General features: G+C 41.4%; 1 protein-coding gene across 1 annotated transcript in view; it reads left to right on the forward strand.

The window, feature by feature from the left end:
• The window catches only part of wdfy3 (WD repeat and FYVE domain containing 3), a 76,726-nt gene extending 64,726 nt beyond the window's left edge, over nucleotides 1-12,000 (forward strand). Inside the window, exons 48-65 of the mRNA XM_061816482.1 lie at nucleotides 566-620; nucleotides 708-827; nucleotides 916-1,033; nucleotides 1,123-1,229; nucleotides 1,301-1,454; nucleotides 1,532-1,623; nucleotides 2,273-2,485; nucleotides 2,620-2,761; nucleotides 2,836-2,990; nucleotides 3,533-3,691; nucleotides 3,764-3,943; nucleotides 4,777-4,959; nucleotides 5,053-5,146; nucleotides 5,219-5,362; nucleotides 6,720-6,959; nucleotides 7,523-7,634; nucleotides 10,343-10,540; nucleotides 11,416-12,000. Of these exons, the coding sequence (XP_061672466.1) occupies nucleotides 566-620; nucleotides 708-827; nucleotides 916-1,033; nucleotides 1,123-1,229; nucleotides 1,301-1,454; nucleotides 1,532-1,623; nucleotides 2,273-2,485; nucleotides 2,620-2,761; nucleotides 2,836-2,990; nucleotides 3,533-3,691; nucleotides 3,764-3,943; nucleotides 4,777-4,959; nucleotides 5,053-5,146; nucleotides 5,219-5,362; nucleotides 6,720-6,959; nucleotides 7,523-7,634; nucleotides 10,343-10,540; nucleotides 11,416-11,539 (2,590 nt within the window). The 3' untranslated portion in view covers nucleotides 11,540-12,000. The remainder of the gene's footprint in view (nucleotides 1-565; nucleotides 621-707; nucleotides 828-915; nucleotides 1,034-1,122; nucleotides 1,230-1,300; nucleotides 1,455-1,531; nucleotides 1,624-2,272; nucleotides 2,486-2,619; nucleotides 2,762-2,835; nucleotides 2,991-3,532; nucleotides 3,692-3,763; nucleotides 3,944-4,776; nucleotides 4,960-5,052; nucleotides 5,147-5,218; nucleotides 5,363-6,719; nucleotides 6,960-7,522; nucleotides 7,635-10,342; nucleotides 10,541-11,415) is intronic.
• Nucleotides 12,001-15,656: the final 3,656 nt, after the last annotated feature.

Consider the following 15,656-nt stretch of genomic DNA (forward strand, 5'->3'; position numbering starts at 1 on the left):
ATGCTAATGTTACACCACTCACGACAGACGTCTCAGATGGTGTGTGAAAAACATTCATGTATTGCTTTCACAACAGGAAAAACTCTCGAGAACAAAAGCACAACACTTCCCAAGTCTTTTTCCATTGTCTTCGCAACTCCGCTTTCTTCTTCTCCAGCCAACTGCTTCAGCAGATACCCCACCGCCACCTACTGGCAGGTGGAACATGCAAACCTCTGTTCATCTCCCACACACAGAGAACATAATAATAATAACATGATAACGGTTAGAAGAGACACGTACAACAAAACAAATTATTTACAGGTGTTACACTAACAACAAAAGAAAAAGGTTAACTGCTACTGCTAACATCAATAAAACATACAGTATACAGCCTCTCAGGGTAGCACAAAAAAACAAAAAGCACATGCTACATCCCTGAACTTTTAACAACAGAGAAACTGCTTCTGTCACTAATTCTAAAAACTGCTATTTAGGTTACTGCAAACACATACAAATATGAAAACATGAAAATAGTACACCAGTTGTTAATGCTAAGTCTAAGTGTCTGTCATGTCGTCATTAGGTCTGGTCTCCTCAGCACTTTGGTGGGAGAAAAGTCTGTGACTCAGCGTTGGGAGGTAACAAGTGGCCACCTTGGCACTAGTTGTACCCACATTCTGGGTTCTGGGCTGGTTCTCAGTTCTACTTCCTTTTTTTTTTCCCAGCGAGGGGAAATCAGTAACTTCCAATATCTGATGCATCTCAACACGCTAGCGGGTCGCTCTTACAATGACCTGATGCAGTACCCTGTCTTCCCTTGGATCTTGGCTGACTTTGACTCCGAGGTGTGTTCCACAGTGCGGAAGATGCACTGCCTCCCGTCTTGAATAGCGTCGGGCTGATTCTGGTTTTGAATTTGTTTATTTGGCAAAGGAGCTGGATCTCAACAACCCCAAGACCTTCCGCAATCTTGCCAAGCCCATGGGGGCCCAGACAGATGACAGGCTGACGCAGTACAAGAAACGCTACAAGGACTGGGAGGACCCCAATGGTAATTAGTGACATCTGGACCATTCAATGATTGGATGAACACTGACTGAATGATTGAGACTTAGACTGACCAATGACTTTATCACATAGGCGAAACTCCCGCCTACCACTATGGCACGCACTACTCATCCGCCATGATTGTGGCTTCCTACCTGGTGCGCATGGAGCCTTTCACACAGATTTTCCTCAGACTACAGGTGAGAAAGTATTGATTGAAAACAAAACCAAGATAATAATGCCAAGCTAACGTAATGGACCCCTTTGTTAGGGTGGCCATTTTGACCTGGCCGACAGAATGTTCCACAGCGTGCGGGAGGCTTGGCTGTCTGCTGCCAAGCACAACATGGCCGATGTCAAGGAGCTCATCCCAGAGTTCTTCTACCTGCCAGAGTTCCTGCTCAACTCCAACAACTTTGATCTGGGTCAGTAGCAGTTAGCATGGTCACATAACAACCAACAACATCAGTGATGCTAAAGGCTACTTCTTTGATGCCAACAGGTGCCAAGCAAAATGGGACCAAGCTGGGCGACGTCATCCTGCCTCCGTGGGCCAAGGGCGACCCACGGGAGTTCATCCGGGTGCACAGAGAGGTATGCTGTTAACTTTTGTTTTCAGCTTCGTACCCACTTGGACATCCTGACTGACATCCTTAAAGTATTGTCTTTCCCAATTTTTGGAGCCACACACCCGCTTTAATATCCCAAAGTGCTAAAGCACCCCTCTACCCCATAGACACCCTCTGGAAAAAAAACGTTTGTTGCTGTATTTCCCAAACTTTTGAAGCCATGCCCTGAACCTTGCACACCCTCTCCCAAAAACATTGAGTACAGTTGACCAAACTCTCTAATGGCTGCACACCCTTTTCAACATCCCAAAAGTGTAGGCACACCCCCTCGCTCTTGCAAATCCCCTTAAAAAACAAGTTTTATGCAGTCTTTTCCAAAGTTTCAAGTTACAAATCCCCTTCAATATCCTAAAATCGTTAGGACGCTACTCTTCCCAATACACATACAAAAGAAAGGCTTACTTATCTAGTATTTTAGTATGATAAAATATTTTGAATACCTTGAAGAGTTTCAATGGTTAAGAGTGACCCACCACCAGAGTTGGACATTTTCAATCTTGCGCAACCCATAAAAGGAGAGGGTACCACCTACACTGTTTGGGAATGTCTGTCCTATATTCAAAGTTTTTGTTTTGTTTGTTGTCATGGATTAATTCTCACATGCCTTTGTCCAGGCGCTGGAGTGCGATTACGTGTCGGCGCATCTTCACGAGTGGATCGATCTGATATTCGGCTACAAGCAGCAAGGGCCTCCTGCTGTGGAGGCTGTCAACGTTTTCCACCATCTCTTCTACGAAGGCCAGGTTGACATTTACAACATCAACGACCCCCTCAAGGAGACTGCCACCATCGGATTCATCAACAACTTTGGGCAGATCCCCAAGCAGGTCCGAATGCCGACACAAAAGTGCTAATTTTAACATCTAAACAGTGGCCGTGGCCATTGCTGCTAATAATAGGGAATTCACACCTAACATGGCTAATGCTAATGGAATGGGCATGTCTGGATGGTGTGTTTCAGCTGTTTAAGAAGCCCCACCCACCTAAACGTGTGCGGAGCAAAGCTAACGGTGATCCCACCAATGTTCTGCCAAGCTCCACTGGCGACAAGATCTTCTTTTATCATTTGGACAATCTCAGACCCTCATTGGGCCCTGTCAAAGGTATATACACTCACACACTTGCATGTACATACAATATAATAACCGTATTTTACTTTTTTTTATGTTTGTCGCAGAGCTGAAGGAGCCAGTGGGTCAGATTGTGTGCACCGACAAAGGTATCTTGGCCGTGGAGCAAAATAAAGTGCTGACTCCGCCCACGTGGAACAAGACGTTTGCGTGGGGGTACGCTGACCTCAGCTGCCGCCTTGCAAACTACGAGTCTGATAAGGTCAGTGATGGTCCTCTAACGTTCTCAAAAGAACAAATTTTCGGAGGCCTGGGTGAGCACAAATGTCACTGTCAAGACACCTCTTTGGTGGACAACAATCTGAGTTTGTATTGTGGACTTTGCTCTGGATCTCCCATAGTATAGAGCGGTAAAAAAGGTATACAGCTATGCATACTGTATCTATATGCGTGTGAAAAATTCATTTGACCCCTTGCTAAACGATGAATTCACTATGACTTGTGTTTGAGTAGCCACATTCTTCTCAATCCCAAATGTGTGTTAAAAAAAAACATTCACTCCCAATCTAGAGCATATAAAAAATCCCACCCGATCCTGAAATTTAAACAAAAAATCCCTCTCACAGAAAAGCATCCGAAACCTGAGCCAAAAATTTCCAGAATCTTACTTTTTTTTTTTTTTTTTAAATCATAGTCAATTGTTTTCTAATGAATGCAAGTACCCAATCTGAGCTGGCCTCGGCACTTTGCCCTAAAGAAAAAATGTCTTCATAGTTGAATCTCTTTTTTTTTTTTTTTTTTCAGGCATTGGTGGTGTATGAGTGTTTGTCGGAGTGGGGTCAGATTTTGTGCGCAATCTGCCCCAACCCCAAACTAGTAATCACAGGCGGAACCAGCACAGCCATTTGTGTTTGGGAGACAGGAATGTCCAAAGAAAGAGCCAAGACGCTCACGCTCAAGCAGGTAAAGTTTGTCATTTTCCTCCATTTTAATATCATGACATGATTACTACCCGCCTCTCATGTGTGTTGGCAGGCGCTACTGGGCCACACAGATGCCGTCACGTGTCTGACGGCGTCCTCTGCGTACCACATTGTGGTGAGCGGCTCCAGGGACAGAACCTGCATTGTGTGGGACCTCAACAAGCTTTCCTTCGTTACCCAGCTACGAGGACACCGCGCTCCCGTCTCCGCGCTGTGCATCAATGAACTCACGGTTGGTGCAAAGACTAATAGAGTGGTATCTCGATTCACAAACACCCCAGTTAATCAGCAACTCCGTTTAGAGCGAGGCTTTGTAGTTGAATGGTTCCTTCTGAATCACCTACCGCTTCATTGATTTTCACATGCTCTCTGTCTCTAACTGCACAGCGAAACATGTTTGTGTACTTTATTCATAGATACTGACATATAAAAAGACTGCCACGTACCACAATGCAATCCAGTTTCTAAAGCATACAGTACTGTCCATCAAAATGCGTTGAAGAGTGATTTGCCTGTGAACATTTATTTCTTCATAACAGTGTTATGTTATGTTACATTTCTTTATTGTACGGCATTAATTTTTAAGTACACCCTGATAAAACTGACATAAACATAACTTTCTTATTTGGCAGGAACAGATTAACTGCATTTCCAGTCATTTCAGTGGGAAACATTACCTCGCGAACCAACTGATCAAATTTAAATTTATGAACCGAGATTCCACTGTAGTGTGTCCGTGTGTCAAAAAGGCAATGCTTTGCATGACATTCCTAAAGTGTAAGAAAAAAAAACTTGACCATTATATTACACATCTTAGATAATGTAAAATTGTTGGTCCATAGAAGACATTTAACAGAGAGGAAACAGGAAGGCCGATTCTGCTACTAATGCTAAATAAAATAATAGTAAAAATGTGAAAATGCTACAGCGGCTGATTCTACTGGGGGGAAAAAATCTTTTTACTACTAACATGAATGTTAACTTCACTTATATCACAATACTGCTACTAAAGCTAACATGCTAATGCTAGCCCGGGTATGTGTGTGTGTTTCTGCGTGCGCACAGGGTGACATCGTTTCGTGCGCAGGCACGTACATTCACGTGTGGAGCATCAATGGAAGCCCCATCGCCAGTGCCAACACCTTCACAGGACGCAGTCAGAACATTGCATGCTGCTGCGTATCAGAGATGAACGAGTGGGACACGCACAACGTTATCGTCACAGGACACTCGGATGGCGTTGTTAGGGTAAATGGGAGAATAAACAACAAACAAAGAAATTTAAAACATGCCGGCTAGAGTGAAAAGCTAAGCTTGAGTGCTCTTTTATTGTTGTCGTAGTTCTGGAGGATGGAGTTCCTCCAAGTCCCAGAAACCCCTGCTCCTGAACCTATAGAGCCCGAAGTTCCCGACTGCTGTGCAGAGGACAAACTTGGTGAGTCAGGATAACAGCAAGTGTTCAAAACCTGTCAGGAAGTCTAATTGGATTTTCTCTGTGGTCCGGCAGAGGGTGGCGATGAGGACAGCAGCGAATCAGACGGAGAAGAAGAAGAACGACCAGGAAGTAGTCTGAGCCATGAAGAGAAAGCTGTCCGGAACCCGTCTAGTCAGCCAGGCAGCCAGCCAGGCAGTGCTGTGCACAGACCGAGAGGTAACACCTGGGAAAAATCTAATTTAGCATTTTGCTAAATATATATTTTTTTTGTTTGACACACCCCTTAATATAAACTACATTATTTATTTTTCTTAGAACAGTTTTTGCCCAATTCGTTAAGCTGCGTACCCTTCAAAACTTTGAATTGGCACGATCCCACTCGCTCAACTCACCAAAAAAAATCCAACCAAATCCTATTTAGTATAGAGAAATGCAGATTTAATGTTGTCCAACAAATTTTCCAAAAATATTTGATCCATGCACCCCCTTCCACACTGTAAACGCACCCCCACTCTCAAATGCACAAAAAATCCAAACCATATTTAACACAGAACAAGAGATTTTATGCTGTTCTTTAAGCTGTGCATTCAGCTCATCATTTAGTTGGTACAGCCCTTCTCCCCAACCTACAAAATAAGTCTGAATGAACGTTGTTAAACAACAACATAACTACATAGATTATATTTTGTATATTTTTGTAAAAAAAAAAAAAAAATCCCAAAATGTTTAAACCATTATGCTTACAGCAGAAAAATCGCTACATTCTTGAAATCTAACATCCATCCATCCATTTTCTGAGCTGCTTATCCTCACAAGGGTCACGGGAGTGCTGGAGCCTATCCCAGGTGTCATCGGGCAGGGGGCGGGGTACACCCTGAACTGGTTGCCAGCCAATCACAGGGCACATAGAGACAGATGACAGTCAGACTCACAATCACACCTGGGGGCCATTTTGAATCTCCAATTAACGCATGTTTTGGGGACGTATGAGGAAACCGCATGCAAGCACGGGGAGAGCATGAAAAACTCCACACAGGCGGGGATGAGATTTGTACCTCGGTCCACAGACCTGTGAGGCCAATGGTCTGACCAATGCTGCCGTATGTTTAATTCATGTTTTTTTACCCAAAATATGAATTACTTCAAGAACCTTCATTCATGGAACTCTTTCAGGTACAAGACAGGACTATTGACTATTTGTGCTATCAGAGCAGGAGTCGGATTGCAGATTTTATTTAGTAAAGTAAACTTCCCCGGGATGTTTTTGTTGTCCAGCCCCTCAGAGTTAGCACATCCCCTCTGGAAATGATTCAAAACAAACCTAGTTTATAGCGATGTTGATTTTAAGATGTTGCAGTCTCTCCAAAAGCTGCACACTGCCTTCAACACACCAACAGAGTTGGTGCACCTTTATAGCCGGCACCTCAACCCACCACCACACCAAACCCCACCCACAAAAACCCAAATACAGCCTGTTTTCCATAACATGCATACAATTCGCAAATCTAGTGGACCGCGCACCACAGTTTATGAATTTTTTAAACGAAAGCATGAGTATCAAACTTTTTTCCAGGTCCATCGGCACGAGCTGGTGCGTCGTGGTCAATGGACAGCGGCTCAGATGATTCCCACCGCTGGTCGGACAGCCTGAGCATTGATGAGAAGGACGGCTTTGTGTTCGTCAACTACTCAGAGGGCCAACACAAGGCTGTGCATCGCCACCACACGCAACCTCACGGAATTAGCGGCACCAACACTCAGCTTCTGCACCAACCTGTCGTGGAGGCTCGCACCTTCAACCAGCTCAGGGCAGGTGGGTGTTGTCGTAGGCTCCTTGGCTGTGTGTAAACTTAATGGTAATGCCCAGAAGTTTACACACCCACCCTCCCCCAACCCAATGAAGAAAAAAAATATCTAACCAAACCAACATTTTCATACTTTTGCTGCCCCATCTGCTAACTGTGGAGGGGTGGGCCCGCAAACGGATTTTTTTTACTTCAATACTTGAAACGATTTTGTGCACCTCTTCTTTCAGCACAGAGAATAGAAAGAAAATATTTACTGTATTGCTCGGTAGATATTCAGGGATACAAAGGCAATTCACAACATTTTTAGACTACAATCCCCTCAACAGTGCAACAGAGTTGCCGTATCCCCTACGGGTGTTTTTTGATTTGGCCGACGGGAGCAGTCGGTCTGGGCGGCACCCCCCACGATGTATTAATTTACAATGTACAATCACCTTGATTGCCTTGATTTAACTTTTGCAGGTCATAGAACAAAATTTCTCAAAATTTTGTTGGCGCACCCACTTGCACCCACCTGCCGTGGAGAGGTACGCCTGCTAACCGCGAGTGTGCTAACGTGTGTTGACAGGCTACAGGTGGGAGCGACAGCTGGTGTTCCGCAGCAAACTCACCATGCACACGGCGTTCGACCGCAAGGACAATGCGCAGCCTGCCGAGATCAGTGCACTCGCCATCTCCAAGTGAGATGCCATCTTGTCTCTGTGTTGCTAATTTTGTCTCGCCGCTTAATGTTCATGTACTAGTGCGATTTCCTCCTAACTAGTAAATCGGCAACATTGGGATACTACTAGCTGACATCTGCGTACTATTATTACTACTTTACTAGTGAAACGTGTATTAGTTAGTAGAGTTTTATGTCACTAGTAGTCATTTTGCCTTGCTAGTAATGTAATTGTCTCATTAGTATGCCAAAGTTGGGACTAGTGAGGACAGGGTGCACTAATGGAAATCAAACTGGATGTCAAGACCAGTGTTGGGAAAGTACATTTTCTATGTGAACTCGTCCAAAATGAACTAGTCCTGTTCATAGTTCAATATTCAAAATTTTGAACTAGTCACTGGTCCAAAAACAAACTTATAGTTATAGCTTATAGCTACAGTTTATAGTTCTTATAGTTCTTTTTTTCTGCAGTATGTTGCTGACGGGCTTTTTCCCTCAAATATTGGCATTTAATTTTCCCTGTGTTGCCACTCATTCAGCCCACGCTAGTAGCCAACAGCAGATTACATGGTGTAGTCTGAAAAAAATGGAAAAAACCTGTTGCTTGGAAGTTGTATTTGTAAAATATTTTATCTCATCTATTTTTATAATGCAAAACAAAATCATTTCCAAATTATCAATGGAATCGTACAGTTTTAACGAAACCATTGTGATACAAATAATTTTCCTAGTAAGCTATTTTTACTGTTATGCAAAATAACCAGAGAACATGTTCATTCCCATTTACACACATTTTCTGAGACATATGACGATTTGTATGTAGTGTGTTCAGCTGGGTTTTATTTAAGAGCCTAAAAAACCTAGCCCTTTTTGAATGAAGATGAACTGTTGGTCAAAAACTGTTCATCGACGTGATTATGAGTGCGTTCTCAATAACGTTCATCTACCAGAAATTAATTGTTTAATTCATCCATCCATTTTCTGATCTGCTTATCCTCACGAGGGTTGTAGAAGTGCTGGAGCCAATCCCAGCTTTCATGGGGCAGGAGACAGGGTACACCCTGAGCTGGTTGCCAGCCAATCGCAGGGCACATATGGACAGACAACAATCGCACTCACAATCACACCTCGGGGCAATTTAGAGTCTCCAATCAATGTTGCATGTTTTTGTGATTTGGGAGGAAACCGGAGTGCTCAGAAAAAACACACGGAGGCACGGGGAAAGCAAACTCCACACAGGCTGGGCCAGGGTTCGAACCTCGGTCCTCAGAACTGTGAGGCCAACGCACCAACCAGTTGGTCCACCGTGCTACCCCATGTGTAATTCATATTTGTCCAAAATATGAACTATTTCATGAACTTTCATTCATGGAACTTGCTCTGGTACAACAAGACTATTGGCGACTAGTGCTCGAGCAGGGGGCCGGCAACCTTTGAGACATGGATTGCCCATTTCAAATTTTCTTTTCAACAAATGTGCCATCATCCACTATAATGCAAAGTTAAATGACAACACACAACACATTCCAACGTACCTCCATATAGCCGTCGTCCCTTGCTTTGCAAAGCAATGGGAGGGCCCCTTAAGATTTAACAAAGGTGGAAACTTTGAAAGGAGCTACTTTGTTTGCCATACCAGGGCATGTTTAATTGATGGACTTTTCTTTTTCTGCTTGGTTTCTGAAAGTCTTCTCGAGCAGCTTCGTCTTTCTGTAAACACTTAGCGTCTGCCACACAACATTCTCACATCATACAGTCCACACAGCATGTTCCTTCAAAATTGCAAAGCTAAACTCTTGTGTCCGTGAAGACCAAAATGCCCTCGTTTTTTCCTTTTTAGTAGCCAGCTGCCATTGGTGACATCTGTAAGGCACAGGTCTTTGGGACCATGGATGGGACTGTGCCTACAGCGTTGCTGCAACGATTTTGCACATGAGCTGTCACTCAAGCTCAATACTGTAAACCAGGCCACACATTAGGTGACAAATAACATGACACCCAGCGTGTGGGTGTTTATGCCAATTAGTGCCAACTGGTGCCAAAGGTGGCCTACCCCTGTGTGACACATGCCTACTAGTTGAGCCTAGCAGTGTTTCTAGTGCAGTGCAGTAGTGCACAACTAAGGTTTAATTGTGTACTAGTAGGCCAAAAGCGGCATTAATATTGGAAATAGCTACTACTGAAAATGGTTCTACTAGTGTGCTGAATTGTCTTACGAGTGCGGACAAAGAGCATAATAATAGATGGACCCTAAGATGGTATTGAATAAATGCTTAAAGCGACATTCCATAACAGTGCACGAGTAGCACAAATATCTTTTCCAAGTACTGCTTTTTTCCCCTACAAGTGCCACTTTTGACCGATCGGTAGACAATTACACCTCACAAGTAAAGTATTGTGCTGGACAAGTAATAACTCTAGGCCCAGCCAGTATGCATGTGTCCCTCACTTGTAGCCTCCTGGACACTACAAGTGCCCACTAGTAGTTTTTCCACATGAGTGATGTAGTAGTTCTACTCGTATGGCAAAATTATTGTGCATAAATATTATTCAGGCAGCTATTCTGCTTGTACAACCTAGTCATTCTACTAGTGTGCTGAATTGTCCCATTAATGAGGACAAAAAAAAATTATAGTAGTCCATATCTATCTCAAAATTAAGGATATGAAATACATGATTTCTTTTTTTTTCATATGGTGTTTACCTCCTTCTTTCCTTCCGTATCAGGGACCACAGCAAGATTCTGGTGGGCGACGGGCAGGGACGCGTCTTCAGTTGGTCGGTGAGTGACCAGCCGGGACGCTCGGCCGCCGACCACTGGGTGAAGGATGAGGTGGTGGACAGCTGCTCAGGGTGTGCTGTGCGATTCTCCCTCACCGAGAGACGCCACCACTGCCGGAATTGTGGACAGCTGTTTTGTCAGAAGTAAGTACGACAGGATATTGCAGAAAAAAACCAAGCATTTTTTTTTTTAAGCTGCACATCCCCTTCAACATTCCAACAAGATTGGTGCACCCCATCCCTGCAGGCACACACTAGCAAAGTCATGTAATCTAGATCAAAACATGAAATGATAATAAAGAAAAATCAAAAGATTTTGTTTCAATTTTACCCTCTCGATATGACCAAAATTAAAAATGCCCAGCCATTGACGCACCTCGCCGCCCCCAAAAAGTGAGGGAACCACCATCAAAATGCAACAGTTTTCCCAAGAGTTGGGATATCTCTTTGCCTTCAAAAAAAAATAATTCACACCTGGCCCAAAAGGTTTTTTTTCTGTTGCTGCACCTCTCACTTACATTCCACACATTCAAATGTAATCAAAATAGGTGACTAAATAACTATAAAAATGCAAAAATGCCTTTTACCTTCGGGGGATTGCGCAACTCGCCTCATACACACTTAAAACTTGATCACAATATAATCATATATAAGATGTATATAATGGGAAGCACGGTGGAGTGTCTGCCTCACTGTTCTGAGGACCCGGGTTCAATCCCGGCCCCGGCTATGTGGCGTTTGCATGTCCTCACCGTGCCTGCGTGGGTTTTCTCCCACATCCCAAAAACATGCAACATTAATTGGAGACTCTAAATTTCCCCTAGGTGTGATTGTGAGTGAGACAGTTGTCTGTCTCCATGTGCCCTGCGATTGGCTGGCAACCAGTTCAGGATGAACCCCGCCTCCTGCCTGATGACGGCTGGGATTGGCTCCAGCACTCCCGTGAACCTTGAGTTGGCGCACCCCTTTTCCCGTCTCTGAACTTCCATGCCGTGCCTGTCCTGACCTCCCGTTTGTAGGTGCAGTCGCTTCCAGTCTGAGATCAAGCGCCTGAAGATTTCATCTCCGGTGCGCGTGTGCCAGAACTGTTACTGCAACCTGCAGCACGAGCGCACCGCCGTCAACGACGAACACAAGAACTGAGCGCCCCCATGCGCCCCTCGCCCCCACTCCAACCCAGGAAGATGTTTATAGTGTACATACATGTAACCACGGCCTTTTTAACTCCAACCACACACCCACAAAAAGGTCAAATGTAACATAGCGGACATGAAAGAGATATGAATGTCACTCATGAATAATAATGTCACTCGTTATGCAAAATTGTCTCCACTTTTTTTTCTTTTGCTGCTTTCTGAAGAGACTAGATGGAGGGACATGTTCAAATATCATATCTTATATCTGAAAATAACTTTATTAATAATGTCTGGTCAGTCTTGAGTAAGTGTACAGGATTTTCTACAAAAAAGGACTTTCTTCTTGTATGTTTTTTTTTTATATAAATGTATATCATTTATTGACTGTGCCCACAGGCGTGATTATCATCGTCATCATTACCATCCTCATGTTGATTAATCACAACAACAACAAAAAATTGTTCTAGATGCTTCTTGATGTTGTTTAGGTTGCAAACAGCTGGAATGTGCACACATTTAAACACATCTTTAGTTACTTTTTTTAATGTTTTGAACCTGGTTGCAGACAAAAATTAATGAAAATCATTTGAAAATAATAGAACACGTCATGAATGACTGTAAGAGTGGGGGGGAATCAAAATTTTTTGGGGAGGATTTTTTTTCCTAATAAAGAACTAAATCAGTTTTCCTCAATTTTATTCTCATGATATTAGAACTTTGACAAACTTTAAATTACATAATATGTTTTTTTCTTTTTTTTTTGCCTGGGAAGGGGAATATCGTAATATTGCCCCAAACTTTTCTTGTAACTTAACTTTTTTTTAAAAATAAATTTCTCGGAAAAAAAAACATGTCCTAATTGTAGTTTGCCATGTTGATTTTTATTTTAAAAATATAAATGTATTTTGGGATATTACAATTTCTTTTCTCTGAAAGTTTACAGTTTTATCTTGTAATTTTACACTTCTATTTCTCATAAAATGTTTACATCAATATGAAATTCTATTTTTAAATCTTGTAATATTACAATTTTAATTTAATAATGATTTTCTTTTTTCATAAAATGTTTTCCCCTCCTCATTAACATTATTTAGGAAATAAAATACATGCATCTCGATTTTATGATTTCATAAAAAAGTTTTACACATACCATAATACAACTTTTTACTCCTAAAACCAAATTATTTTTTCTTTTCTTTAATCTCATGCAAGTAATATTAAAAGTTTTTTCTTTTTTATAAAAAAAATGACGTTATACAACTTCCAAAAGAATACGATTTTTGTGATATATTTTTTTTTAAAGACGCAAAAAAGTGAACTTGAAATGTGGAATGTTGGTGGAATGTTGGTAATATTAATATGAATATTACTTTTACTCCTAAAAAATAGAATAGGCAACCCTTGTGAGGATATGCAGATCAGATAATGGATGGATGGATGGACAGAAAAACGTTTTACGTGGGAGACAGTTAAAAAAAATGGTCAAACTCAAAAAATGGAAAACTTGACTCAAAATGACAAAGCATTGGGAAAAAAATTTTTTTCCTCACAGCTTTACATTTCTATATTCCCGTTGACTTAAATGTTGTAATATTACAACTTTTTCTCCCCCACAAAACAATACAACTAAACAATTTCCCCCCTTCCCGACAAATGCGACTTTATTCTTGTGTGACGGTTAAACGACATCAAATCTCAAGTGACACTTGATCTTATGTACACGTAGTTCTTCATCTGTACATTATTTTTTTATTTACATTATGTTCAAAACAAGATTCTGTGGGTCGACTCTTGGTTTTAATTGGCGACCATGAGAAGTGGAGGGGGCTGCAACCAGTTTCAAACCCACGCCCTCACAACTCGGTGGTGGCAGCCATTGTTGCCGACATCATTGTTTTGAACGTCCTTCTCAATCAGCGGTGTACAAAATAGCTTTTTTTTTTTTAAAGTAGACGTTTAGTTTTTCTATGAAATGTTAGCGCGTTCCTGATGACATTTCACGTGTACAAAGTATTTATGCAAAGATGGCTGCTTTTACATGATTTTTTTTTTGTTTTTGTTTTTCAACATGAAGATTGTTGCATGAATACAGCGGACTGACTTTGTGCGTCAGTACCACCACAACAACAAGAACAACACTTTCTCGTCGCCGATGTTGTCTCTACTTTGTGCATTTATATTGCGTTTTGCAAGAAAAAGACACTTTTTTTGTGGGCTGGGCCCCACACCCGCCACTCGCAAGGACAAGATGACACACCCGCCTACTGGACTTGTGGAAAAAGAAAAAAGGACAGTGCAGTAGTGTGTGTGTGGCTTCCGGGTGGTTTCTGCTATTAGAAGACTTTGTGAGTAACTGCTGTGCAATCTGTGCTACATGAATGTTTCTTCTTCTTCATGCGTGTTTGTGTTCACATGCCACAAACCATGTTGTAAAAAAAAAAATACTCCTTTGTCATTGTCATGGAAACAGGATATTACAATAATGCAATAGAGCTGATACTTATTCTTTAGACTTTCAATAAATAATTGCTGTTTACCACCAAATGTTTAGTTCATTAATATAGGAGAGGCAAACATTTTCAAGAACAATAGTTTTTAAAGACAAAAATAACGTTCACATTCATTTTTTAATGAAAATGTCAATTTTCAAGCCAGTTTTTCAAGTGTAATGACCATTTTTCAAGTTAGAATTTCAAGAAAGTCACATATCTGCAAAAAAAAAATGACCCAAGTCCGATCTGTCAAGAACCATGTTATTTTCATTATTTTTAGGGAAAAACAATTATTTAAAAATTTCAAGATATGTAGACATAATCCACCCGAGAAACAGTTAACATTTGACCTAATTGTCTTTTTTTTTTTAAATCTTAAATTCAGGTGGAGTGAACATTTTGAGAACTTTTCAGTAAATCATGTTTTCGAAGTTGCATTTAGAGTAATTAGCTGTATTTTTTAAACTAAAAAGTCAAATAATTCAATTCTTGAGATAAAAGTAAATGTAATTTTTCAACACTTTTTTTTTCAAGATGAAAACTGCAAGTCCAGTTTCTGCTGTGAAATGTGTACTACATGAGTGTTTCTACTTGTGTGTTTGTGTTCACATGTTAGAAACTGTTGTAAAAAAAAAATATCAAGCCTTTTCAATTAAAATTAGCTGTATACCAGCAAATGTCTCAAGAAAAAAACCCCACCCCCCCAAGAATTGCTTTTCAGAGTCAACTATTTCAATAAAAGTCAAACGTTTTCACCAACGGAAAAAATAGGTGTAAAAAAAAAATCAAGAAAAAGAAAGATCATTTTCAAGAATATGACTGTCCCAGACAGTCCTTTTTTTTTTTTTTTTTTTTTTTTTTTTCCAGAAGAAGTCACCCTTAATTAACACATTCTTCAAGAAAAAAAGCCAAATGTGTCCAGAGGTTACATTTTCAAAAGCCACATGCTCAAGAAAGCCCATTTGAAAAGAAAGTCAATTAAATGTTAAAGACAGAAAAAAAGTCTTATAATCAGGGGAGGGGAGAAGCTGCTATTTAAAAAATTCTTGTCTTGCGACGGTGTCTCTACCCATCCATCTATCCATTTTCTTTGACGCTTATCTTCACGAGGGTCGCGGGGAGTGGTGGAGCCTATCCCAGGTGTCAACGGGCAGGAGGGAGGGTACACACTGAACTGGTTGCCAGCCAACCGCAGGGCACATGGAGACAGACAACAGTTCGCACTCACAATCACAGGGGCAATCTAGAGTGTCCAATTAATGTTGCATGTTTTTGGGATGTGGAGGCAACTGGAGTGCCCGGAGAAACCTCACACAGGCACAAGCAACAAAAAGCAAACTCCACACAGGCGGGTCCGGGATAGAACCCGGGTCCTCAGAACAGTGAGGCCTACGCTTCACCAGGTTCAGCGCACGCAACTATTTTTCTAAAAAAAAAAAAAAAGACAACTGTATTTCCATAAAATTACGATTTTCTTGTAAAAATAAAAATTTATTCATGCCATTACATGTTTTTTTAAATAAACTATGTGACTTTATTTGCTGAATACATCAATGTATAAGAAAGAATCTTTCTCTCGTTTTCGGAGGTTGAGTTTGGTTGCTAAGTGACGTCAAAGCGTCCGGCGCATGC

This window comes from Syngnathoides biaculeatus, chromosome 4 (genome assembly GCF_019802595.1).
Source record: "Syngnathoides biaculeatus isolate LvHL_M chromosome 4, ASM1980259v1, whole genome shotgun sequence".
Classification (NCBI taxonomy): Eukaryota; Metazoa; Chordata; class Actinopteri; order Syngnathiformes; family Syngnathidae; genus Syngnathoides; species Syngnathoides biaculeatus.